Below are 23,447 nucleotides of genomic sequence, written 5' to 3'. Positions count from 1 at the left end.
TGTGGCGCTTCCCACGTGCCCCATGCTCACAGCTTCTGACTGCGCTGTGTGCCCCTGTGCCTTTTCCTCTGTGTGGAGCCTAATACCCAGTGCTTTGTTTCCTTAATTCCACAGGCAGAAATGGTGGAAAGACTTGATCTTCACATTTATTCCGTGTGGATTTCAAACCATTGATATTTTCTCAAAGTCCCCCCCCCCTTTTCAGGAGCAAAATAAACATACACCCCACAAAGGCCGATTAGGGATTGAAAATGAGACGCCCAGATGTGCCACCAAACGGTGTTCCATCCCAGATCCCACAAGGAGGAAGGGAAGATAAGCTAAGTGTCTCAACCTATCTGTCAGCTTATTGGAACAACAAACCCCAAATAAAGGGAAGAGGAGAAGATGCCAACCAAGGAGTAACATCTCCCGAATAAGATTTCAGTTCTAAGAGCTCGTCGACCACCTTACAGGTTGAGACTGAAGCCCAGACCGATGGTGGACCCAAGCACAATATGGCACACACACACACATCATTAAGAATTAAAACTACACAGCTTCCGATGTGTCCTCTGGCCTCCAAAGGCACGAACATATACATACACATACAGAAAGAAAACAGATGAAACACGTCTCAGAAGCCGCTACCAACTCAGAGAGCTGGGCTTTGGTAGCCCAGGTAGCTAGGTATGGGAACTTCCGCAAACACTATTAATCTGTGAGGAACTGGATACTTGACAAGTATCAGGAACTTCTGGAAACATCATAGGAAACTTTAGAGATGCTAGGTGTATTCAAGCGACCCCCACTACCAATGCCTGGCTCTTCTGAGGCCTCCTCAGGTTTCTCCAGAGGCAGGATGTGTCATCTGAGGTTCACTTCCTTCACCGGACGTTCTGGCACTGCCTAGCTGCCCTCCTCACCCCTGGGACTGTCGCACCTCCCTGTAGCACTTTCACTTCCCCAGGGGTCCAACCCTGACCCCCCAAGCACATCGGAGCACCTGGTCTAGAAGAGAGGGGGAGAGAGAGAGAGAGAGAGAGAGAGAGAGAGAGAGAGAGAGAGAGAGACCCAGAGAAAGAGACCCAGAGAGACAGAGAGAGCATGCCAGTTCAAGGGCAATGGGTGCTAAGCAGAAGCCCACAAGATGCAAGGGGCGGAGCCAGTAGCCAGTGAGGTCAGAGTGTCTGTGAGGTTGGCCTCTGCAGACAGACAGGGCCCTGAGGTCCCAGGACCCAAGTGAGTGGAAGTCCATCAGAAGCCCCTGTGCGTCCTGCCTGAGCCATGGACACCCACAAGGAACCCCCCATTGTGTCCCTGGTCCCCGCATATTCTAAGGACCCTCAGGTACTGCTGTGCACCCTGTGGAAGTCTTGAAGAAGATAGGGCCCTAGCTGGCAGTCCCTAAATGAGCAGGGCTGGGTGGAGCTCCACCCCCGGAACTTCCTCTTTCTCTGCCCTCTTCCTTTGTGCCTCTCAGTCTCAGTCTTTCTCTGTCCATTATCCCCCTTCCCCCCTGTGGCCAACACCTCTTCTGTCTGGGTTCCTCAAGCTGCTCGCTCCCCATCTAGGCGAAGATGTCCGCCCAAGAGAGTTGCCTCAGCCTCATCAAGTACTTCCTCTTCGTTTTCAACCTCTTCTTCTTTGTGAGTCTCCTCACGCCCACCCAACCGGGGTCCCAGGGCCATGGTGGCCTTGGCTCTGCCCTAGCCTCATCCTCTTCTCTTCCCCTAGGTACTAGGAGGCCTGATTTTCTGCTTTGGCACCTGGATCCTCATTGACAAGACCAGCTTCGTGTCCTTTGTGGGTGAGGGGGGCTGGGCAGTAGGGGAGGGTCTTGCTGGGATGGACTTAAACCCAGAACCCCACCCCAAGGCATCTCCTGGTATCTCCCTTGCCTGGAGGAAGCCCACAATAGTTACCATCTACCCAGATAGGGCTCAAGTTCTGGCACCTGCACTGGTCACTGCCACCAGGCCTCTAGTACACTGTGTCTTTGCTGGCAAATAGGAAATGTAAACTAGATGCAGTGGTGCCTGCCTATCGCCCCAGCACTCGGGAGGTGGAAGAGCAGGAATTCAAGGCCATCCTAGACTATACAGTGGGTTGGAGACCAGGCTCTTGAGGTCCTGACGCCAAGACAAGCACAGCAAAATAAGGTCGTGGTTACAAAGAGTAATAACAGAAATAACAGATATTTCTCAAATACTTCCTGTGTCTCATTTTTGGATTGGAGCTCAGAGACTCTCCCTTGTTGAGGTTCAGAGAAGGGAAGTCTCTTGCAGGGTGTTTGTTGCACAGCCAGGAAGGGGGAAGGGCAGAAGAAATAAAGCAATAATAACAAGAAAACCACTTAAGGAGGGAGCCTCAAAACCATAGCAACTCAAACTTACCACATTGACCGCTGGGTTGAACAGCGTTTTCGTGCGAACCTCAGAACAATTCTAGGGTATCTGTGGTGGCTCAAACCCATCATCCCAGCACAGGGGAGGTGTAGGTGGGAAGATCAGAAGTTCCAGGCACCCCTGCCTACAAAGTGAGTTCAAGGCCAGCCTGAGTTACCTGAGATTCTGTCTCAGAAAAAAAAAAAATGAAAAATCTAGGAAATTGATCTTTTACTTCCTTGGTGGCACATGCCTTTAGTCCCAACACTCTGGAGGCAGAGGCGGGAAGATCTCTGTGAGCTCTAGGCCAGCCTGGACTACAAAAAGAGTTCCAGGAAGGCCAAGGCTGTTACCCAGAGAAACCATCTATCAGAGAAAGAACGAAAGAGAGAGAGAGAGGAGAGAGAAAGAGAGAGAGAGAGGAAGATTCAATGTCACAACACAAGTTTGGGAACCAGAAACAGGAGGAGACTCTCAGAGGGGAGAAACACAACTCAGTGTGGAGCAGAAACAGTGGCCCACCCAGGTGGATTCAGAATAAGAGACACATGGATCCAAGAGCTAGGGCCCTACCTGGGTGGCCGAGTGGAGCTGCTGCTCCCCAGGCCACTCTCACTGACTTTCACCACCTCAGGCTTGTCCTTCGTGCCACTGCAGACCTGGTCCAAGGTCCTGTCGGTCTCGGGTGTCCTCACCATGGCCCTGGCTCTCCTGGGCTGTGTGGGGGCTCTAAAGGAGCTGCGCTGTCTTCTGGGCCTGGTGAGTGGCATTCCCTACCCCATTCTGGGCCAGCCCCTGGAAGGCCTGAGAGGCTGAGTCCCCTATCTACTCTGCCCTCAGTATTTCGGAATGCTGCTGCTCCTGTTTGCCACACAGATTACCTTGGGGATCCTCATTTCCACTCAGCGAGTCCGGGTGAGTTTACTTACGTTTTTATTACCCCAGGCTTGGAGGTCAAGGGTCTTGGGCAGAGAGAGAGAGAAAGGCAGGCGGGCACTGCTGTCAGCCAGGAAGCTGGGCCATAGACCAACACGCAGAGACAGAGAAAGACATTTGGATGGACACAGAGGTCCAGAGGCATGTGGAGATTGAAAGGAAAGCTGGTGTGGCATTGCTTGTAGCTCCTCCCTACTCACAGACTGAGGTAGAGAATCATGTGAGCGTTAGAGACCAAGGAAGCCACATCTATTAAAAAAAAAGAAGGGGTTGGGGATTTAGCTCAGTGGTAGAGAGCTTGCCTAGCAAGCGCAAGGCCCTGGGTTCGGTCCCCAGCTCCGAAAAAAATAAATAAATAAATAAATAAATAAAAGAAGAGACCATGTGTGATGGTACACCCCCTTAATTCCAGTACTCTGACCGAAGAGCCAGGCAGATCTCTGTGAGGCCAGCTTGGTCTATACAATAAATCCCAGGACAGCTGAGCTTATATAGAGAGACCCTGGAGAGAGAGGGGAGGGCAGAGTCAGACACAAACTAACTTCCACTTAGTAGCATTCATTCAGCTGGCCAAGTGTTTGTTGGTTCAATCCCCACTTGGTACTTGTAATCCCAGCATCCAAGATAGAAACGGGAAGATCAGGAGTGCTGGACCAATGTAAGCTACAGAAAATTAATTTTAAATTTATTTTTAAATAATAATTTTTAAAAAGAAGATGCAATGGAGACCTAAAGACCCTTAGAAACACTTTTGAGATTGTGAGGAAGAGAGTCACTCAGAAAGAAACCTGAATGGCAAAGTTAGGCTCCTGGGGTGAAGGCCATGGGGGGGGGGGTGTGACTGGGACCAGCCTCATCTACATCCTCTCAGCTGGAGCGAAGGGTGCAGGAATTGGTGTTACGGACCATCCAGAGCTACCGCACGAATCCGGATGAGACAGCTGCTGAGGAGAGCTGGGACTATGCGCAGTTTCAGGTGTGTGAGCTTGACATCTCAGCTTCTAAAAGAGGCTTTTAAAAGAGGCTTTGCCTGCGTGTGGGCTGGGCTGCAGGTCAACTATTCCCTTGTCCCCATGCCTGCCAAACTGCTTGAGCACCCCCAAATGGCAGCATTTTCTGCCCTCATGTGACGAAGTCCCCAGTCCCAAAATTTCTGTGTTAGGGACTCCCCGCCCTAGACACCTATCCTGAGACAATCACACCGCCCAAAATCTCAGGTTCACCCTAAGCCATGTTGCTTCGTCCCTCAGCCCCACCATACCTCCCAGCCCATTGCCACTTACACACCCATCATCGCTACCCTGCTCCCAGACCTGGCTGCACACCTGCACCTGTGACACCGGGTTCCTGACTCTGTCCCCCTCCCCATCAGCTGCGCTGCTGCGGTTGGCAATCTCCGCGGGACTGGAACAAGGCCCAGATGCTGAAAGCAAACGGGTCCGAAGAGCTCTTTGTGCCCTGCTCCTGCTACAATTCCACCGCGACCAATGACTCCTCCGGCTTTGATAAGCTCTTTCTCTCCCAGCTAAGCCGGCTGGGGCCGCGGGCGAAGCTGAGGCAGACTGCTGACATATGTGCACTCCCCGCAAAAGCCCATATATACCGTGAGGTGGGACTAGCGGTAGCGGGTACCTCTGGATCTGTGGGCTTGGGGCAGGGCAGGGCAGGGCACAGGAGAAGTCGGCCGTCGGTTGGGAGGGACTTTTAAAGGTCGGGATCCTAAGAGAGTAAATAAGCAGGGTTTGGAGGGTGCCGCTATAATCAGAGGCGTGGTCTCAGGAGGTGAGACGAAGGGTAGAAAAAAAGACAGGAAGGGCGGGATCCCTGGAAGTTAGTGTGGCCCGCACAGGCTTCAGGAGTCCAGAGCAAAAGGTGGGCGGGGCCGGAGAGGGTTCAGGGGACCTCAGATGCTGTCCAGGTCTACGCGTGGCGTAGCGTCAGGAGGGTGAGGCCACAAGAAAAGACCGAGACAGAAAGGGCATTCCCTTATAAGTAGTCTGACCTGCTCAGGGATGTAATATGCCGGCAGAACTTTAGCTGGATTGGGCTATTAGAAAGGTAGTTACGAAAGGGGAGGAGCCCCCTGAAGGTGAGAGGCGTGGTCTAAATAAGGGCGGAACTTGGAACCCCCGCCCAAGGCAAAGCTTGGATAAGAAGTGGATGGTTATCTAAGCACTGGGTACCTAAGAAGGGATCGGAGGGGCCCCCTGGCTTGAGGATGAGTTCCAGACGCAACGCGGCCTTTACACGTCTTCTGCATCCCCAGGGCTGCGCGCGGAGCCTCCAGAAGTGGCTGCACAACAATATCATCTCCATAGTGGGAATTTGTCTGGGAGTCGGTCTTCTTGAGGTGACTTAGCCCTATTGTAGATGTTTTCCCATTGCCGAGGAAACGCGCCTACTTAGTGGAGGCGTTGTTATTTATCACAGCAATAGCAGGGGATGGGGCGGAGGCCTGGCTTCTGTAAACTCTGATTGGCTGTACGCGCAGTGCTGCCTCCTCCCCTCTCCTGCAGGTGAGCGGGATGGCGCTGTGTCTGCAGCTACAGCGCCGAGCTATGGGCGGAGAGCCTGCGCTGCCGCTGCCGGGAGCCGAGGGTTCGAACCCTACGCCAGGGCTGAACGCTGAAGGCAGCGGCGGGCGCTGGGGCGGGCTAAGCAGCTGCAGCGGACGCAGTAGCATCCCGTGGGGCAGCTGGGGCATGGCGGGTGCCTGCCCCACATGGGGGGACAAGGCTCCACAAGGCAAGCTACCCATGGCACTGGGCCCCTGGCCCTTGTGGGATTCAGAGGAGGAACCACCTGAGACCGAAAGTGCGGGAACTGAGGAGGTCGAGGCACATCCGGAGGCTGCCGAGCCTCCAGAATAAAGGACCCTAGGCTTGCCTTGAGCTTTTGCAGACTGCTGCTTGAGCTTTCTGTTCTCAACGCTGCCAATCCCAGCTCTTATGCGTACCCGTTCTTTGCCTCCCCCTTTGAGTACCACCCCTTCTCCAACCCTGAACCATCTCCTTTTTCCCCAGCTCGGCTTCATGACACTCTCGATATTCCTGTGTAGAAATCTGGATCACGTCTATGACCGGCTGGCCCGGTACCGCTAGGCCCCAACCCACCGGTTGGCACCCACGCACCTCCATGCAGTCAGGAACTGTTTCCTTCCTGGTTGGTTACAGGCTTGGAGCCCTGTGCCTCAGGCCTCATTCTCTGGGGACCCAGATGTCTGCCCTAAGACAGCCTTCACTTCCCCCACAGGGCCAGGGACTTTCGAGCCCAGCTTCCTTCCCTGCTCCCTCCTCCCCACACCATCTGTCTGCCACCTCCCACATGACACCTCAAATAAATCCCCTTCTTTTTTGGTAAAAATAGTTTTATTCTCCTTCAAACATAAACCATCACTCTTGGGGAAGGGAAGGTGGCAGGGTGGTCCACGGCTCACTTGAATGGGGTGGGGGGAGATTAAGAAGTCCCACCCCACTGCCTAGCTGAGATAAGATTACATCCCTAACACTGTGTATAAATATCTCCTTATATTAAAACAATTTTTCAGGTCCCACTTCACTCTACCTCAAGCTGGGAAACCATTATCTTCGGTTTGTAACATTACAGATCCCAGAGAAAGGGTGTGGGGGAGGGGCAGACATGAGACCACTGGAAAACAGGAAGGGTATAAGGCAATGAGTAAGAGGCCCCACATAGCTGAGCTCCCCTTTCCAGAAGAGCAAGGAGGGGCCCCTGTAGAGTGGAGAGGCCGCGTACCTGTGCGCATGCACTCCTATCCTCAATCCCTGATGCTCAGGAGTGGTGTGTCCTGTCAAAGGTTCTCTGTGAGGTCCTCGTGTTGGGGATCTAAACTCAAACCCAGCTCCCTTCGCTGCCAAGCTTCGGGTGCCTTTCTAATAGAAGCCAGCCCCCATTGCTTCTGAGATGAGGCCTTTTTAAAAATCATGGGCCCCTCTCCACATCTCTCTTACAGGGAGAGCAGAAGGGCCCTTCCTAGGAAGGGGGTGTTCGGATAAACAGCAGCAATGGGGCCCCATCAGTCCCTGACCAGGCGGTAGATGTGGTGCTGGGCTCCGCGTTCACTGGTGGAGACTTCAAAGACGTAGGCAGTACACAGCAGCAGTTCCTGAGTGTCCCTATTTGTCACAACCTGCCAGAACAGGCTTACACTGTAGGGCAGGGATGAGGGCAGGGGAGGGGGTACAGGACATGGGACTGCCCGGCCCACCACAGTTATCAAGAAAGGTACCCCAAGTGAAAAGGGAAGGATGCCCTGCAGGTCAGGCTCTTTGGGCAAAGAGGTCACCTAAAGCTGAGAGATGGCAGGAAGGGGGCCTACTCATCATATCACATTCCCGAAAAAACGGGGTTCCCACCACGCCATAGGCAGAGGATCAGCAAAATGTATTAGCTCAACCCCCAAATAAAAGGAACTCCCCTTCTGCTCTGGACTTCTCAGGTAAGCCAGATGCTCAGAAGCTGAGGTAGCTCAGCCTCCCTAGGGAAGATGAGCTCCCCACACAGGATGGCTGAGTACTGTTGTCCCACCCCCACTCCCACCATGGCCTGGAAGCAGGGCTCTCATCTTTAGAGTCCCCACGGCCTGCACGCCAGGCTGAGTGAGGGCGGCGGAGCCCCCAGGAGCTGAGGGGTCTGCCTGCCCCAGCGTATCACCTGGAGGATGGTGAAGTTCTCCAGGACGCTGTTCATCATGTAGCGCTCAGGCAGCTGACGGAGCTTGTGCAGGAAGTTGACCAGGTACTCACACATGGGAGAGCGCAGCAGGCGGTACACAAAGCGCCCGCCCTCCAGCTGGGCCCGCTCTGTCTGGGAGTGGGAAACACAGTGGCTGAGAGAGACCTCGGCCACCATAGGACCGAAGCTTCACCCTTAGCCTCTGAGAGGCCACGGTCAACTCCCTCAGCCACAGTGCCCCAACCACCTCGACTTTAAGGACCAGAGTCCCTGGGCCTCTGAACCTGCAAACAAGGCACCCTCCTTCTCCTCTGTCATGGTCTGAAAATCCCGGTGACCTCCATACACCCTCAATAGCATCTCCACACTGAGCTTCAAGACCTCACAGACCCTCAAGTAAACATCTCTACTTCCTAATTCTACAACTCCCACCATACCAGAGCCTTTTCCAACTTGCAGATTCAATCTCCATACCTTGAAATAAGCCCTACTCGTGACTTAGTTGTTTCTTTATGTTTGGTTTGAGACAGGGTCTCATGTAGCCCAAGCCAGCCTGGAACTTCTTATGTAACTGAGGATCGACTTGAAACTTTTGGTGCTTGGTTTCCATGGTGCAGGGCAAGCACTCCACAATATGAACTCTAGCCTCAGCCTTTGAAGTCTTAATTCCTAGTGCATATACTATATTCCTAGTGCCAGAGAGGCTGGGATGGCCCTGCCTCACACACACCCTCGTGCTTGTGACTGCTTCCTCTTGATGCATGCAGTACCCCCTGCCCCTGGGCCTCACCTCCACCTTCTCCACCACTTGCTTGCCAAAGGAGCAGACCTTGGAGGAGCAGGTCAGTGTCATGAGCTCTCGGCTCTCGTACTGGCTGCTCACTCCGTAGAAGCCACCAGCACCTCCGCTGTTCCCTGCCTCCTCGGCACTTGGGCCCCAGTTCAGGTCCGCCTGAGAGGAGATGGAGGGGCACAGGTGAGCTGGCGGAAACACAGCGAATGCCGACCTAGAGCCTGGCTCCTGAGCTGCATACACTTGCCCATGCCCACACCCTGTCTCAGCTTCCAAAGTCCTCGTGTCAGCACAAACTGTGCTCTGTAGACGACTTACCTACCGTTCCATGAGGACTAGAGACAAGGTCCCTAAAATAGCCCTGACCCTCATTCTCTAGGAGCCATAGAACCCAACTGTTTCGGCTGAAGCCACTACATCTCTAGAGTTCAGCTCTAGCCAGACATAACAGTGCAAACTTTTAATGCCGGTACTTAAGAGGCCGAGGCAGGAGGTTGTGAGTTTGTGACCAGCTTCTACATACAGTAGAAGCCTGTGTCACAAAATGAGAAGAAAAAAAGGGGGAGGGGAGATGGGGTTGAGAGTTTTAAGACTAAAATGGGGGGGGGGGGCGCGGATGAATGTTAGCCCTGCAAAGGGCCTAGTTACTAATAATCATGCTACCCCTAGCAACTGGTTATGGTTTCATATCCTCCCTCAACCCTCCCCCGACTGCCTGTGTAAGCGAGTGGTGACCGCCCACTAGCAGCAAGGCCAGCCTCTTCCCTAGAGCACTTGGTCTGTCAATCAGGAATATACCTGTACTTGTCACCCAGACGGGCAGGACAGGCCTCTCAAAGCCTGTGGCCTTGAGAGTGGAGACTGCCTGTCCTCTGTCCCGGCTTCAGCTGCAGCTCTTTGGCCAGGACTCTATCTACCACCCCAGCTATAAGCATTTCGATGCAGGGTAAATCCCTACACCTAGGGCTGTGGCTCACCGCTGGAACCCCAGCAGTCGGGAGGCTGAAGCAAGAAGAGACCAGCCTCGAGTACCTTGTGAGAGGGAAACCGGTCTCACAATGGACGGCCTCGTGTGTTAGTGCTCAGCCTTTATCTCAGTCCCTGGAGGCAGAGGAAGGCAAATCTCGAGTTCGAGACCAGCCGGGCCTACAGAGCTAGTTCCAGGACAGGTAGGAAGGCCTCAAGTGCTGCCTTCAACAGCCTGTAACAGCCGTTTCAGAGCCATCTCATGCCTCCACCCAGAAAGCTTGGGGATTTTGTCGTTTTGGTCTTTTGTCAAGATTTGTTTATCTTTATTTTATATGCATGCGTGTTCTGCCTGCATGTCTGTCTGTCTCTGCACTATATGAGTGAAGTATTCTCAGAGGCCAGAGAGTTCCTCGGGACTAGAGTAAGACACTTGTGGGGTACCATATGCTCCTGGGAATTGAACCTGGGTCCTATGGAAGAGCAGCTCTTAACCACTGAACCATCTCTCCAGTCCCTTTATTTTGTTTTGTTTGAGTTGACATCACCCTAAGTAGGGAGAGCTGTCCCTGACCTTGGAATTCTCCTGCCTCAGACTCCTGAGCATTGGGAAGTCAGGCATGCACCCCGATAAAGGCTCAGGAAGCTTTCAACCAGACACCCGGGGAGACCAAACTGATTGACATCCCATGTGGACTTCCTCTGGAGGCCCACACCCTTCCACCACCCTGACATCTTCAGTGACAGTCACACAACTAGACACCAAACCAGGTGGCCCTGAGAAAAACTAAAGATGCTCTAGCCACAAGTGGTTACAGACGGTCCTCCATGTCCCCAAGATCTGCATTCAACTCCGTCATAGAGCAGGCCCTAGCAAGCTATGACAGGCCACCTACACTCTCCCACACAGTTGTTGGTTTTCAAGTGTATCTCGGGCAGACCCGAGAGCCTCCTCAGGCCTGGTCATTTACTCAGGAGCACTCACCCAGAACTTGACCAGGAAAAAGGCATGTGGTGGCCCCCGGTCATACAGCTCCCGGAGACCGCCCTTTTTCTCAGGGAATTTGTCGTAGATCTGCCGCACGTCCACACTCTCCAGGGGTGGGGCTCCAGGGCTGGGGCACTGCTGACTGATGTGGACAAACAGATGCCTCTGGAACTGCCGAGACAGGACAGGGTAAGGGCTGGCACAAGGCCACGCCTTGAGCCACATCCAACAAGATCAGCTCTCATCCTCATCAAATTTCTGGTCTAGCTTATCCAACATTGTTTTCATCTCTTACATGGCTCTAGAGATGACCCAGTACTCAGAATCCAGGGCCTGCCCTTCTCTCTGCAACCTGACCAGCCCCCACCATATTTTGTCATTAATGTCCTTGAAAATTTCATTTCTAAGCCTAGAATTTACAGTGCAAACTCCTATGTGACCCACAAAGCCCAACTCACACAAGCCCTTTCAGGAAAACTTCACTAGCTATCCAGGGAGGTCATCTTCTGTATATACAAGAACTAGACAAGCTGGCTGTGTGCTGATACTGATCTTAGTCCTGGGGCTAAAAGACCACTAAAACCTCCCTGAACTTGCAGAATTCAGTCTACCACAAAGCAGGGAAGCATAAAATAAATTACAGATAACAGAAATGTCAGAAATAATTTATATCATGAAAAAAAATCCTTGCAAGTATAGAAAAAGCCTCAAAAGTGATAGTCCCTGAACCAGGAATGGTGGTACACGCACGTGCACCAGGTGGTTCACAACCACCTGTAACTCCAGCTCCAGGGGATCTGATGCTGTCACACAGACAGACAGACACACACTTAAAAAAATAAAATAAAACAGTGGCACATGGTATTTTCTAGCTGGCGGCTTGGTAAGCCTATACAAGTCAGAGTCACTCACAGCCAGACTCAGGGAAAGAAGGAATTTCGCAGACTGTGGGGAAGGCCAGCAGAAACTCTGAGGCAGGAGGGGCAAAAGACACAGTGGGAACGGCATTCAGACAGCGCAGTTTGTGAGCAGCGGAGAGGACTTCGGCTTCCGCTCCAGGTAAGTTGGGAGGGCCCTTCTTCATCTTTGTTGTGGGCGTTTTGTTTGAGTGTAGCTTGGTCTTCTCATTTTTGGCTTTTAGTTTTGTTTTAGGTAAGTTTGTTGGGGTTTTGGGGGTTCTGTTGGGGGAGTTTTTGGTAGAGGTTTGTTTTTCTTTCTGGTTTGTTTTTATTGTTGCTGTCCTGTTTGCTCATTTGCTGTTGTACACCAGGGTCACACTCTGCAGATCACCTGCCTCGGCCTCCCTAGTGTTGGGACTAATTAAAGACACATACCGCCACGGATCTTCCTGGTTTCTGAGACAGGGGAACTTTCTGTAGCTGGCTTTGAATTTACTATTATAGCGCAAATTGGTTTGTTTTATTGTTGTTTTTGAGACAGGGTCTCTCTATGTACCCTCTGGCTGCCCCAGAACTCTCTCTTTCTCTGTGGACCAGGCTGTCCTCAAACTCCCGAGATCCTCCTGCCTCTGCCTCCCAAGTGCTGAGATTAAAGGTGGGCTCCATCATGCCTGGTTTGTGTTGTCGAGATAGCATCTTGTATATTCCTGCTTGGACTCAAAACTCCCAGTGTTAAAGAGGATAACCATGAACTTCTGATCCTCCTGCCTCCACCCCCAGGGTGTTGAGATTGTGCACCTACACCACCACGCCCAGTATCTGCAACCCAGAGGCTGGACCCCAGAGCTTCACGCATGCTTGTACTCTCAGCTGAGCTAAATTCCAGCCCTCAGACCGACTTCTGAACTAAAACCAACACTGCTTCAGCCTCCAGGGTGCTGGGATTCCAGACTGCCCCAGACTGCCAGAGTGAGTCTCTACGGGATCACCGTTTTAGTGACCTTGACAACCGGAACAATGGCATTAGTTCAGCTTCGGAGACACCACATGCAGAGATCTACATTTCCCAGGCCTCTGAAGTTAGCTGTGAGCACAAGACTAAGACCTAACCGCTGGGATGTGGACAGACCTATGAGTTGCCTCATTCAAGTCAAGCCCATAACACTGGGGCACGTAGACAACCCTACCCTCTCGCTTCCCCATCTCCTGGTCAGACGCAGAGAACCCAGAAGATCCTATAATCCTACAAAATGGTAGAGCCACAAAATGGAAAGGCCAAACATCTGCTTGGAATATCTGCTGAAAACTCACATGGAAACTTGGGCACCAGGACTGGAGGGCTGGCTCAGCAGTTAAGAGCAATGACTGCTCTTCCAGAGGTCTTGAGTTCAAATCCCAGCAACCACATGGTGGCTCACAACCATCTGTAATGAGATCTGATGCCCTCTTCTGGTGTGTCTGAGGACAGCTACAGTGTACTCACATACATAAAGTAAATAAATATTTCAAAAAAAAAAAAAAAGAAAGAAAGAAAAGCTGGGCACTATGGGGCTTGTTATCCCAGCCCTCACAAGGCTGAAAAATCACTCAAGGCTAGACCCGCATAACAATATCTTAATAAAACAGAAAAAAGTAGAACTTCGGGTCTTTCCCAGGTCCCTTGTGTGTTACTGCAAAGCCTGCTGGACTTTGATGTTAGATGAACCGGCAACATGAACCTGTAATTTCAATGTTATTGAGAATGAGACAGCTGTATCCCAAAGCCTTACTGGACTACTGGATAAACTCAAGTTCAGTGACGGACCATCTCAAAAAACCAGGTAGTCACAACTCAAGTTGACTGCTGGGGGCTGCTGGGGGCGGGCTTCCTGTGAGAACCGACCTGTGAGGGCCTCGCTGCTGCCCCCTCGCGGCTGCCAGTGGGGACGCAGCAGCTCTGAACTCTCCCTTCCCTCTTTGCACTCCACCATCATCCAGCATCTGCCCCAGGTTTCACTCACCGAGTCAACTGCATCTGGCGGCTCCACAAACGCTGAGAACTCTACCAGCTGCAGGCGCGCAGTGCCCAGGGCCCGAGCCTGCCAGGCTGGGGGAGATGGGGCGGGTGGGGGTAGGGGTGAGAGGGCTGGGGGCGGCTCGTACCCTTGAAAGAGAAGAAAGAAAAACTACTCAAAATGATGGGCTAGGCTGACACTGTTTTCTCTCAGCCACTTCTCTTTGAGCTTAAGGGCGAGGGATGGAAAGGCGGCTCATCCCTAATAGCATATCTACTCGGCACAGAGGCACACCATCCTAGAACACTTGGGAAGTGGAGGGAGGCGCATGAATTCAAGGTCACACTCAAGTACAAAGCATGGGCCAACCTGGGATATATGAGACTGTCTCAAAAAAGAAAAATAAGGTGTGGGAGGGCCCTGAGAGATGGTTGGTTTAGCTGTTACGAGCACCGGGTCTTCTTGAGAAGACCTTGATTCACAACAGTCTGTAACTCCAGTTCCAGGGGATCTAATGCACTCTCTGGCCTCCGGAGGCACCGGGCACACACAGCACACTTACATATATACAAGCAAATCACTCATCCATATAAAATAAATAAATTTCCAAAAGAAAAAGACAAAAACCTAAACACTTCCTCCAGGCCCCCATACAGGCCGTAAGGCAGTACTTGCCAGTGTGCTAGAAGGAATCTACCGGAAAGGAATTCAAGAGACACAGGGTTTGAGACGACTAAGCAGGCAAGCCCATCTCTAGACCTTGCATCAACTGGAATCTTTAAAGCCCTTACTTCTCTGTATGATTTTGGATTTTCTGCTATTTGCAGCCAGACTTTATTTACAATTGATGAATTATAATAACTGAGGGTGATGGCTTGCGTGAGCCGTCTCTCACAGTGCTGTCTGAGTAGCTCTAGGCGGTACGGCCTTGCCAGAGGAAATATGCCACTACACTACGCCCAGTTTGTACTCCCAGCTTCAAGTCTATGGTTCAAGATGTGAGCCCTCAGCCTGGGCTTTAATCCCAGGATGCAGAGGCAAGTGAGAATCTCTGAGTTCTAGCCCAGCCGGGTCTACAGAGCAAATTTCAAGACAGCCAGGGTTACACAGAGAAGCTCTAAAAGGGGGAGTGGGGGTGGCAGGGGGAGTGGCTGCAGAGATGACTCAGTGGTTAAGAGCACTGGCTGCTCTTCCAGTGGTCCCAAGTTCAAATCCCAGCAACCACATGGTGGCTCACAACCATCTGTAATGGGATCCGATGCCCTCTTCTGGTGTGTCTGAAGACAGCTACAGTGTACTTATATATAATAAATAAATAAATCTTAACAAACAAACAAACAAAAAAAACGATGTGCACCTTCAGCTTCCTGCTCCGGCCACCATGCCTCCACCCAGCTATCACGGATAGAATGTAAGCCTCTGGAACCCCAAATAAACTCCTCTACACTTGGCCTTCGCCATGGTGTTAGTCACAGCAACAGAAAAGTAAGCAATTAGCGCGAGGGCGTTAGGATCGTTTCACCGGTCCATGTAGGGATTCCACAGTCCACTGGGTAGACCTCCGCGGTGCGGGCAGAGTCTACACGGACAGGAAGCGGACATGGAGGAAAACAGATAGATGGAAATAGTGTTGACACTGAGCTGCTGGATCCAGCCAGGCCTGAAGCCACCTTTCCTCTCTTCACCTTTCTTTCCTCCTCTTTTTGCTTCAACGACTTTTGATTTGGCTTTTGACCACTTGGTTGTGCCCAACTGGCAAAAAGGTGAAGGAATTCCTCCTGCTGGCGTCAGGAACAGAGTGAGAGGGGAGAAAACGGCGGGGATTGGGGGATCAGAGCTCTCACCTGGTAGGTCAGTGGCTGGGGGCGTCAGTGACATGGAGAACGGTGCTTGTGAGAAGGGCTTCACGCTGCAGGGCAAAGGGAACCCTATGAGTACAGTGGAGTGAGGCTGGCTGAGCCAGCCAGGACTGACCTGTGACCAGGCTCCCCCACCAGAACATTCCATGCATGGCGATGAGGTGGCTGCAATGATGGCTCCTCTTGATGCCGACCTCAGCCCAAAGCCACACAGCTAGGGTGACATGAAGCCTAGTCTCCAACCCCAGTTAGACTCTACCCTGAGGACAAGGATTTTTGTTGTTTTGACAACACTAGAATCAAACCTAGTGCTTCAAGTATGCTAAGCGCGGGCTCCACAGCAACACTCACATCTCCCACTGGGCCACACCCCCAGCCCCTCATTGGAGGATTCTAGGCGGGGGCTCTATCACTGGGCCATACCCCCAGCCCCTCACTGGAGGATTCTAGGCAGGGGCTCTACCACTAAGCCACACCCCAGGTCCCCTCCACCCCACACACTGCTGAGAGACGGAGCTCTACCTCTGAGCTGCACCACCAGTTCCTGCATTTGCTGCAGAATCTTGCTGTGTAGCCCAGGCTGGAATCAAGATCCTCCAGCATCGGCCTCTAGGGTGCTAGAAGGACAGGAACTAGCCACTACACCTGCTCAATGTGATAATACGTTCCACCTTGGTACTGGCCTAAAGAAGCCATCCGCCATTGTCACTTAGCAAGAGTTGGGCAGATGGGCCTGAGGAAAGAACTTTTTTTTGGGGGGTTCTTTTTTTCGGAGCTGGGGACCAAACCCACGGCCTTGCGCTTCCTAGGCAAGCGCTCTACCACTGAGCTAAATCCCCAACCCTAGAACTTTTTATGGAAATTTAATTCTTTTGTTTTTTAAACAGGGCCTCACAATGTAGCCTAGAACTCACAATGACCCGCCCTCTTCAGCCTCCCAAGAGGAGGGACTAAAGGTGTGTTCCACCAAGCTCAGTTGTAAACTTAATCAATTCTAATTTAACTGGCTACTCACAATAATCATAGATTCACACTCCAGAGGCCTAGGTCGGCTCTGGAGACAATGGTCAGGAGACTAAGAGGCCAGAGGTGAAGGATCACAGACAGACAGCAGGAAGACAAACCCCGGGGACCTTCCAATTGGAGTACTGGGGCCTCCCCTCCTCAGCTCTCAAATTTGTACTTCAGTGAATTTCCCACAATGCCATGGTCAGCTGGCCATCACTCCAATGTCAGCTCCCCAGACAGGCCCACCTGACCTTCTAAAACAGAGTTCTTAGGGGGTACAGTGTCATATACTCACCATCACAGAATGTCTGTGATGTTAGGGGCTGAGGCAGGAGGATCTAGTCTGGACTTTAGAGCTGAGAGACTTGACTAGCACACTACACATACACACACACACTCACACACACACTTTATAAATACACAGGTCAGGAAGATTGCAGCCTTTTACTTTGTTCCTTAACAAGAGCGCACACCAGACACTTAGTAGGTATCAGTAAATATCTGGTGTCCCTCCAGTCACAGCAGAAGTTCGCCTCACCTCAGCTTCCTGCCCATGAGCATTACACATGTTGTTTATCAGCCTAGAATATTCCCAGCCCCAGCCCCACCCTTTGCCTGGCTAATCACAACCAATCTCAGAGAAAACCCCAAAGCTTTCTCCCTTGCCATTAAACCCACAGCGGTTCCTCACTACACGCACCCACTACCATTTTGTACTTCTGAAGTGACGGCTTAATCAGCACTGGTCTCCCCCCATTTGCCTGTGGGCTCGCCAGTGCACACCTGCAGTCCCCTCGGTCCCTAGGGACTTACTCTGATCTTTCCTGAGTCTCTGATGAGTAGATCCCACAGCCTAGCTTCTCCTTCTCTCACAATACACACTCCCACGTTGCCCTCACACCGCCTGGCTAGGCCTGACCAGGGTCCCTTTTTCTATGACACATCTGGTTACCCTCAGTGGCCACAGGTCTCAAAGCTGAGGCCATTCCAATTATCCCTGAGACTCATTTTCCCCTCCCAACTATGAAGTAACCCCTTCTCCACTCTGAAGCCACAGAGAGCCTAGGGGTCTGGAAATGAACCTTTACAGGCATGTAAGGGCATCTGTAGCCCCTCCCAAGAGTGTCTTGATCTACATCTGCCCTCCCATGACCCTCTGAGACCCACTCACTCTTCCAAGAAGCCTCTAGGTCTATTATTGTCTTTCCATAAGCCTCTTGGGAGTCCTTCATCTTCCCTGAACCTAGGGGCCTTAAACCTCCCTTCTCAAAATACTTAGAAGAGTCCCCCCTCTCTCTCCAAAGAACCTTAAAACTTCATCCCCTTATATTCTGAGCCCTTCTTGTCCCTTCTAGAATCATCTATGTCCATGGCTGTCTTCCCACAAAACCAGATGGCTTCCTTTGTCTCTTGAAGGAGCCTCTAGTTCTGCAACCGCCTTCCCATGATTCCCTGAGTCCCCTACATCCCTCCCAAGTGATCCTTTGAGGGCCCATTCATCCCTCCCAAGAGTTCTTGGCCAAACAATGGCCTTCCCATGATGCTTTGGACCCACGTGCCCTTCTAATAGCCTCTGGGCCTTATATCTATCTTCCCATGAGTCTCTGGGACTGATGTTCAAACTTAGGAGCCATTATTCCCACGTACCTGGCACACCTTTTCAGAGATGAGGTAAAGGGGGCCCTAAGCATAGAAGGGGCCACGCCCACGAAGACCCTAAACAGCAAAGTGCAGTAGTCCTAGACTTCAAAGCTACATGGTGTGGTTCCAGAATCTATGTCCAAGATGAATGCAGGTGGGAGGGAAGGGGGGGAAGTCCAGGGACACAAAGTACTCACTCTGGAACATTCCATGTTGGCCCAGAGCTCCCTGACCAGAACTGGAAAAGCTCGGTGGCCTAGAGAAGAAACAGGGATGAGGGTCAGACATCCCCTGTTGGTCATTATGACCCCATCTTTCCATCCCAGATCTCCACAGCCCCCAAACCCAGGTCACCTGAGGGCCAGAAGGACCCAGCTTGGCCTGGAGAGAAGGTGCAGAGATGAGCTGTGCCGAAGACATGGTGGCCATCGTCTGGAAGGCCTTGTCCTTGGAGACTTGGTCCTGGGGAAAGGTTGAGGTCCAGGTTAGTGGGAAGTTCTGATTAAGATAGGCAGGGGGGATAATGCCAGGTTTAGCATAACAGATGGAGATAAGGGAGCTGGTTCCCAGGGTCAGGGAGGGGTCGGCTCCCTACCCAAACCTCTGCCTCTGCTGGCCTCCTCTGGAAGGGCAGTGTGTGAGGTGCAGGCGTGGGAAGATGGGCAAGGGGACTGACCACACTCAGAGTCTGACCCAGGGTCGGGGAAGGGGCCGAGGGAAGACAGAAACAATTAGGAACTGCAGTCTGTACTTCCTCTCCCTCAGCTCCAGACGACTGCTCTGAGGCAGCGAGAGGCAGCGAGAGAATGGGGGCTGCCCTTGGAGCAGATCGAACCTCGGCTTCAGAGGGAGAGGTTTGCATGTCCACAGTTTGCATGTCCACAGTAAGATACTAACGGTTTTCTAAGTCAAGAAAGGGCTGGACACAGTGTTTCCCGATGTCCAGGCTACAGGAAGTGAGACTTTCCAGAGCCCCCTGGGAACAGGAAGGGGGTGATTTTACTCCAGACAGAACACAGGACAGACTGAGAAAGGACAGAAAAGATCAGAACCTAAGGGTTTCGGGCCTACAAAAAAGGAAGGGGCAATTTCCAGGTAGAGGAACAGGAAATCTTCATCCCTAAGGCTAAAAGGAAAGACAGCCACAGAGGGCCAGCACTAAGGGTAGGACTTGAGGGCACAGGGGACTCCTGGTGGAGCAAAGAGAGCACACTACTCACTCATGCCCAGGAAAGCTATGGCCAAGGGAGGAGAGGATGGAATAGGGGATAGGGAGGAGATGAGACCAGCAGGGACACAGGGAGGGAAGGACGGTAGCAGACAGAGAAGCAACCTGTCTGCTCAAGTAGCCACACAACCCTCTGCTTGATGAGCAGGCTGCTCCCCTCAGGGCCTCTGACCCCCACTGACCTCTCTCTCTCTCTAGATCTCTGTCCTCCCATTTCCTTCTTTTGTGTGTGTGTGTGTGTGTGTGTGTGTGTCTGTCTGTCTGTCTGTCTGTCTGTCTGTCTGTCGGTTTCACTGACTCTGGGTCTCATTCTGGCCCTACCTCATGAATGTGTCTTTCTCTCTGGGTGGCTGTCCCCTTCTCTATCTCTGAATCAATCTCTCTCTCTCTCTCTCTCTCTCTCTCTCTCTCTGCGCCCCCATCTCTCTGAGTCCGTCTCTCTTCTGGGTCTCTGTCCCTCTTGTACCCCATCCTTCCCTCTAAGCATCCCCACTCCTCCACCCCAACCCCCGCTCGATACCTGCCCATCTGCCTTTACCCTTACCTTCAGCTTGGACTGAATTTCTCTCGATTTCCTTCGAGCCAAAACCTGGATGTGACTAGAGACCTGGAGGGGCAAGAAGCGGGTCTGGGCATCCTAGTCCACTAGCCTCCCTTGCTCCCTGCAACTGCGCATGACGCTCTTCCACAAGCAATACGGTCTGAGACAAAGGCTTCTAAGGGAGTGTGAGCACAGCCTACGGCCGGTCCTCCAGACCCAGGCCCTTCTTTGTAATAAACCTCCTGCAGAAATATCAGGACTGACAAGACGGCTCAGCAGTAAAAGCACTGGGCACCAACCCTCATGTCCAAAGTTCCATCCCCTGAGACCTACAACTCTTGAATGTCCTCTTCTGATTTCTACACATATACTATGGCACAAGGACGTGCGTGGACGCCACACACACACTTTTTAAAAAGTACTTAATATTTTTGTGTGTGATATATTTTATATTTGTGGGTTTAAGCGCATCCTGGTGCACATGCAGAGGTCAGAGGAAAAGTTGTGGGAGCTGGTTTTCCCACCATGCGGGTCACAGAAATTGAGCTAAGGTTATCAGGCTTAGCACAAGCCCTTTACCCACTAAGCCATTTCACAGGCACAAAATATAAACAATTTACAGAAATACCCAGCATGCCCACGACTTAAAACCACATGAACCGAGGGCAGAAAGATGGTCCAGTCAGTAAATCGTGCCCTCCCCGCACGAGGACTTTCGTTCAGTTCACGTGAACTAAATCCCAGCACCAGGGATACAGACCAGTGCAGACTGACAGTTGCCGACTACCCAGTCTAGTCAAATCCGCAAGTCCCAGGCCAGCGAGAGAGGCAGTCTCAAAGAAGTGGGCAGCTGCTGAGATGAAGCCGGAGGTTTTCCACTGACCTGCACATGCCGGTGCACACACATGCACCTCCCACACTCACACACAATCTTGTTTTTTTTTTTTTTTTTTTTTTTTTCCGGAGCTGAGGACCGAACCCAGGGCCTTGCGCTTCCTAGGCAAGTGCTCTACCACTGAGCTAAATCCCCAACCCCATACAATCTTGTTTTTAACCACATTAATCTCTTCTGCCTTGAACCTAAATCAGCCCACATGAAAATGGCCCTCAGGAAATGCCCAGCCCCAGACCAAAGCCCCCAAAGCGTCAGTCTTCAGACCTGCTTTCGAGTTCTGGTCTTCCCTGTCCTCAGCTTGATGTAACGGGCGATGAGTTCGTTCCGGCCTGGAGGAGTCAAAATGGAAAAGAGTAAGACTCTCAGCAGAACTTCCTGCCAGAGAAGACACGTCAGCAAGCCAATGATCCCGGTCAAACTACAGCCAAGCCACGCTGGGGGACTCCTCGGCCACAGGGTCACCAGCTTAGCCACATACTAACTATGTGGCCACTGACAAACCACTTAGTCTTCCTGTGCCTCAGTTTCCCTCATCTGGGTAGGGAAAAATGCTAGAGCCTAAGTCATAGGAAGAATACAATCTTTTTTCTTTGTTTTCTATTTTATTTATTTTCATATTTATTCCTTTGCTTTTGTTTATTTTCGGCTTTTTGAGACAGGGTCTCTCTACATAGCCCTGGCTAAACTCCCTCCATGTAGACCAGGCTGGCCTCGAATTCACAGAGATCCACCCACCTGCCTCTGCCGCCAACGTACCCTGCCTTATTTTTATAATTTTGGGACAAGGTCTCACATAGGTCAGGCTATCGTAGAGGTCAGTACATAGCTGAGGAAGGCATTGAACTCGTAAGGGGTTGGCTAGACTGAACAGATTGGTTAGTGTGACTTTTCTCACTGGGGTCAGGACAGCCCTCCAGGGGACTCACCATACATCTTGCCCTCATCTGACAAGATGATCTTGCGACGGCCACAGGGAGGGTAGATTGCCAGGGCCTCCTGAAAACTCTGCTCGATGTCAGGGCTCCACACACCTTCTGCATCGGGGCTCCCATCACCTCCAACACCTTCACTGCCTCCAGTGCCCTCCTCGCTGCCTTCCTCACTACCTGTCCAGCCCCCGCCATCATCCAGGGGGGCCCCAGTCCGGGGATCCCCCATCTGGGCCTGCAGAGACAAAAATCAGCAGCTACATCATATGGCATTGCAGGAACAGGGCAGGAGCCCTGACTGAGAGAGGAAGCTAGGCCTGGACCTCGAGGTTGAAGGAGGCTGGGACCTGACCACCTGGGTCTGAGGGAGAAGAGGAATCTAAGCCTGGGATCTTGGGAGGCTGTTCTTCCCCTAAGGAACTAACACTGGGACTGCACGGGGTTGAAGTCACCTGACCACAGTTCCTGAGGCTGTGTTTGGATCACCGATTTTATGGAAGATCAGAGTCTGGTTAATTGCCAGGAGTGAGACCCTCCTGTCCCACTAAGAAAGAACAGGTGCTAAGAGAAGAGCTGCAGCTGCTGGAAAAGCAGAGGCTAAGTCCAAAACCAACATCCAGAGAGAAAGGGACAGAGAGATCCAGGGACAGAAGCCCAGATCGACACAGCAAAAGGGGGCATAGTCAGGGCCGAAACCAGAAAGTAACCACAGAACCAGGTGGAGGCGGGGCTGGGGCGCCCATCAAACTTCAGGCCTTGGGACTCAGTCGCCCAGCCATCTGGAGGACAGAACAAAGAGCCCAAGCATCCCCTCCCCCAGTTCCCCACAACCCCTGCTGTGGGCGGGGCAAGCGTGCGAGAGCAGCCTCACCGGCCCCGCCCCTCCCCCTGGGCTGGGCTCCAAACCCAAGTTCCCATCGACTTTCCGGAGGCCAAGAACAGGGAAAACTTTCCCCCCATACAGTCCGATACCTCCTCCCTGGAGGTTTTATGTGATCCAGAACTTTCCCAGGACCCCAAAGTTCTGAGTCCCATCCCTCCAACTTTGGACTCTTGAGCTGGTAGAGGTTAGGCGAACAAAGATCCCAAGCTCAGTGCAGTGTGGCGGCGACGTTCGGGACCCCCGTAGGCCGAAATCCCAACCCAGCCCACCCCCATGTGGCCAGACAAAGAGTCAGACGAGCCCGGCAAGACAGATGGACATCTCTAATCTCCTGCCCCAGTCCCCAATCCTCGGAAGACCAATGCACGAAGGTCCGAGGGGCCCCATGGCTCTTCCTCCGCCACTCCTGCGCTTGCCCTGCTCCGTGAGGGGGCCACATGCCCACAGGGCGGACACTTGCAGGAAGGATGGCCCAGGAGGCGCGCTCGAACTAACAGAAGATCCGCGGCTGCCCCTTCGCTCCCACGTCCTGCGTCCGCAGCCCCCCGCCACTCCGCGCGCTCCCCCCAGCCGCAGACCATCCCCAGGCCCCTAACTCCGGAGAAAGTTCCAGCTCCACACTTCGGTTACCTCCCCGGCGCAAACTCGGGCCCCGGGGCAGAAAAAGGACGGAGTGCATTTCCCACGCGATCTCAGGAACACGCGCCTCACCTCATCGCGCGGAACTTCCCACCCCAACTCACAAACCCCAAGCAGGATCCCGATTCCCGCCGGCGCCTTCCTACCTCCCGGCCTGGGCAGGGGAGCCGCGGGCGGGCGGGGCGAG

The 23,447-nt window shown here is 52.5% G+C and overlaps 3 protein-coding genes across 12 annotated transcripts in view; 1 reads left to right on the top strand and 2 right to left on the bottom strand.

Moving 5' to 3' along the window:
• Slc6a16 (solute carrier family 6, member 16) overlaps positions 1–4,034 on the bottom strand; it is a 28,496-nt gene extending 24,462 nt beyond the window's left edge. The window contains exon 1 of one of the 2 annotated variants that reach the window (XM_087655038.1): positions 3,296–4,034. In XM_087655038.1, coding sequence (XP_087511164.1) covers positions 3,296–3,478 — 183 coding nt within the window. In that variant the 5' untranslated portion in view covers positions 3,479–4,034. Of the gene's footprint in view, positions 1–2,939; positions 3,218–3,295 lie in introns of those variants that run through there. The other variant, XM_087655042.1, reaches the window with a different exon arrangement.
• Cd37 (CD37 molecule) lies at positions 939–6,665 on the top strand. 4 transcript variants are annotated; one of them, XM_087646925.1, is made up of 9 exons: positions 939–1,329; positions 1,554–1,628; positions 1,717–1,789; positions 3,001–3,125; positions 3,207–3,281; positions 4,174–4,278; positions 4,675–4,911; positions 5,569–5,652; positions 6,326–6,665. In XM_087646925.1, exons 1-9 carry the CDS (start codon positions 1,267–1,269, stop codon positions 6,401–6,403), a joined length of 915 nt encoding a protein of 304 aa, XP_087503051.1. In that variant the 5' UTR covers positions 939–1,266; the 3' UTR covers positions 6,404–6,665. The 4 variants fall into 4 exon arrangements, with proteins under 4 accessions (XP_087503051.1, XP_087503172.1, XP_087503111.1 ...); XM_087647046.1 differs by lacking the exon at positions 6,326–6,665 and adding an exon at positions 5,819–6,193 and having other exon boundaries at positions 991–1,329; XM_087646985.1 differs by lacking the exon at positions 939–1,329 and having other exon boundaries at positions 1,478–1,628; positions 1,717–1,785.
• Tead2 (TEA domain transcription factor 2) lies at positions 6,652–23,447 on the bottom strand. Of its 6 annotated transcripts, none has more exons than NM_001437844.1 (12): positions 23,407–23,447; positions 21,736–21,973; positions 21,074–21,138; positions 19,918–19,980; positions 18,500–18,607; positions 18,343–18,401; positions 15,482–15,546; positions 13,644–13,786; positions 10,742–10,915; positions 8,788–8,949; positions 7,977–8,129; positions 6,652–7,452 (listed from the first exon to the last, which is right to left on the bottom strand). In NM_001437844.1, the coding sequence occupies exons 2-12, from the start codon at positions 21,965–21,967 to the stop codon at positions 7,339–7,341; spliced, it is 1,338 nt and encodes a 445-aa protein (NP_001424773.1). In that variant the 5' UTR covers positions 21,968–21,973; positions 23,407–23,447; the 3' UTR covers positions 6,652–7,338. The 6 variants fall into 6 exon arrangements, with proteins under 6 accessions (NP_001424773.1, NP_001424774.1, XP_087412180.1 ...); NM_001437845.1 differs by having other exon boundaries at positions 7,977–8,125; XM_087556054.1 differs by having other exon boundaries at positions 23,333–23,431.

The sequence above is a fragment of the Rattus norvegicus genome, chromosome 1 (genome assembly GCF_021556685.1).
Source record: "Rattus norvegicus strain SHRSP/BbbUtx chromosome 1, alternate assembly SHRSP_T2T, whole genome shotgun sequence".
Taxonomy (NCBI): Eukaryota; Metazoa; Chordata; class Mammalia; order Rodentia; family Muridae; genus Rattus; species Rattus norvegicus.
Note: the sequence above shows the minus strand (reverse complement) of the source record. Positions and strands in the feature narration are given on the sequence as shown.

Bases quoted from the DNA above. Each gene is read 5' to 3' on its own strand.
- Cd37 (XM_087647046.1), top strand. From the start codon at position 1,267: ATGGACACCCACAAGGAACCCCCCATTGTGTCCCTGGTCCCCGCATAT. The intron at 1,790-3,000 runs GTGAGGGGGGCT...TCACCACCTCAG, and splicing joins CAGCTTCGTGTCCTTTGTGG to GCTTGTCCTTCGTGCCACTG. The intron at 4,912-5,568 runs GTGGGACTAGCG...CTGCATCCCCAG, and splicing joins AAGCCCATATATACCGTGAG to GGCTGCGCGCGGAGCCTCCA.
- Tead2 (NM_001437844.1), bottom strand. From the start codon at position 21,967: ATGGGGGATCCCCGGACTGGGGCCCCCCTGGATGATGGCGGGGGCTGG. The intron at 21,139-21,735 runs GTGAGTCCCCTG...TGACTCCTCCAG, and splicing joins AGATGAGGGCAAGATGTATG to GCCGGAACGAACTCATCGCC. The intron at 8,130-8,787 runs GTGAGGCCCAGG...TCCCACTCCCAG, and splicing joins AAGTGGTGGAGAAGGTGGAG to ACAGAGCGGGCCCAGCTGGA.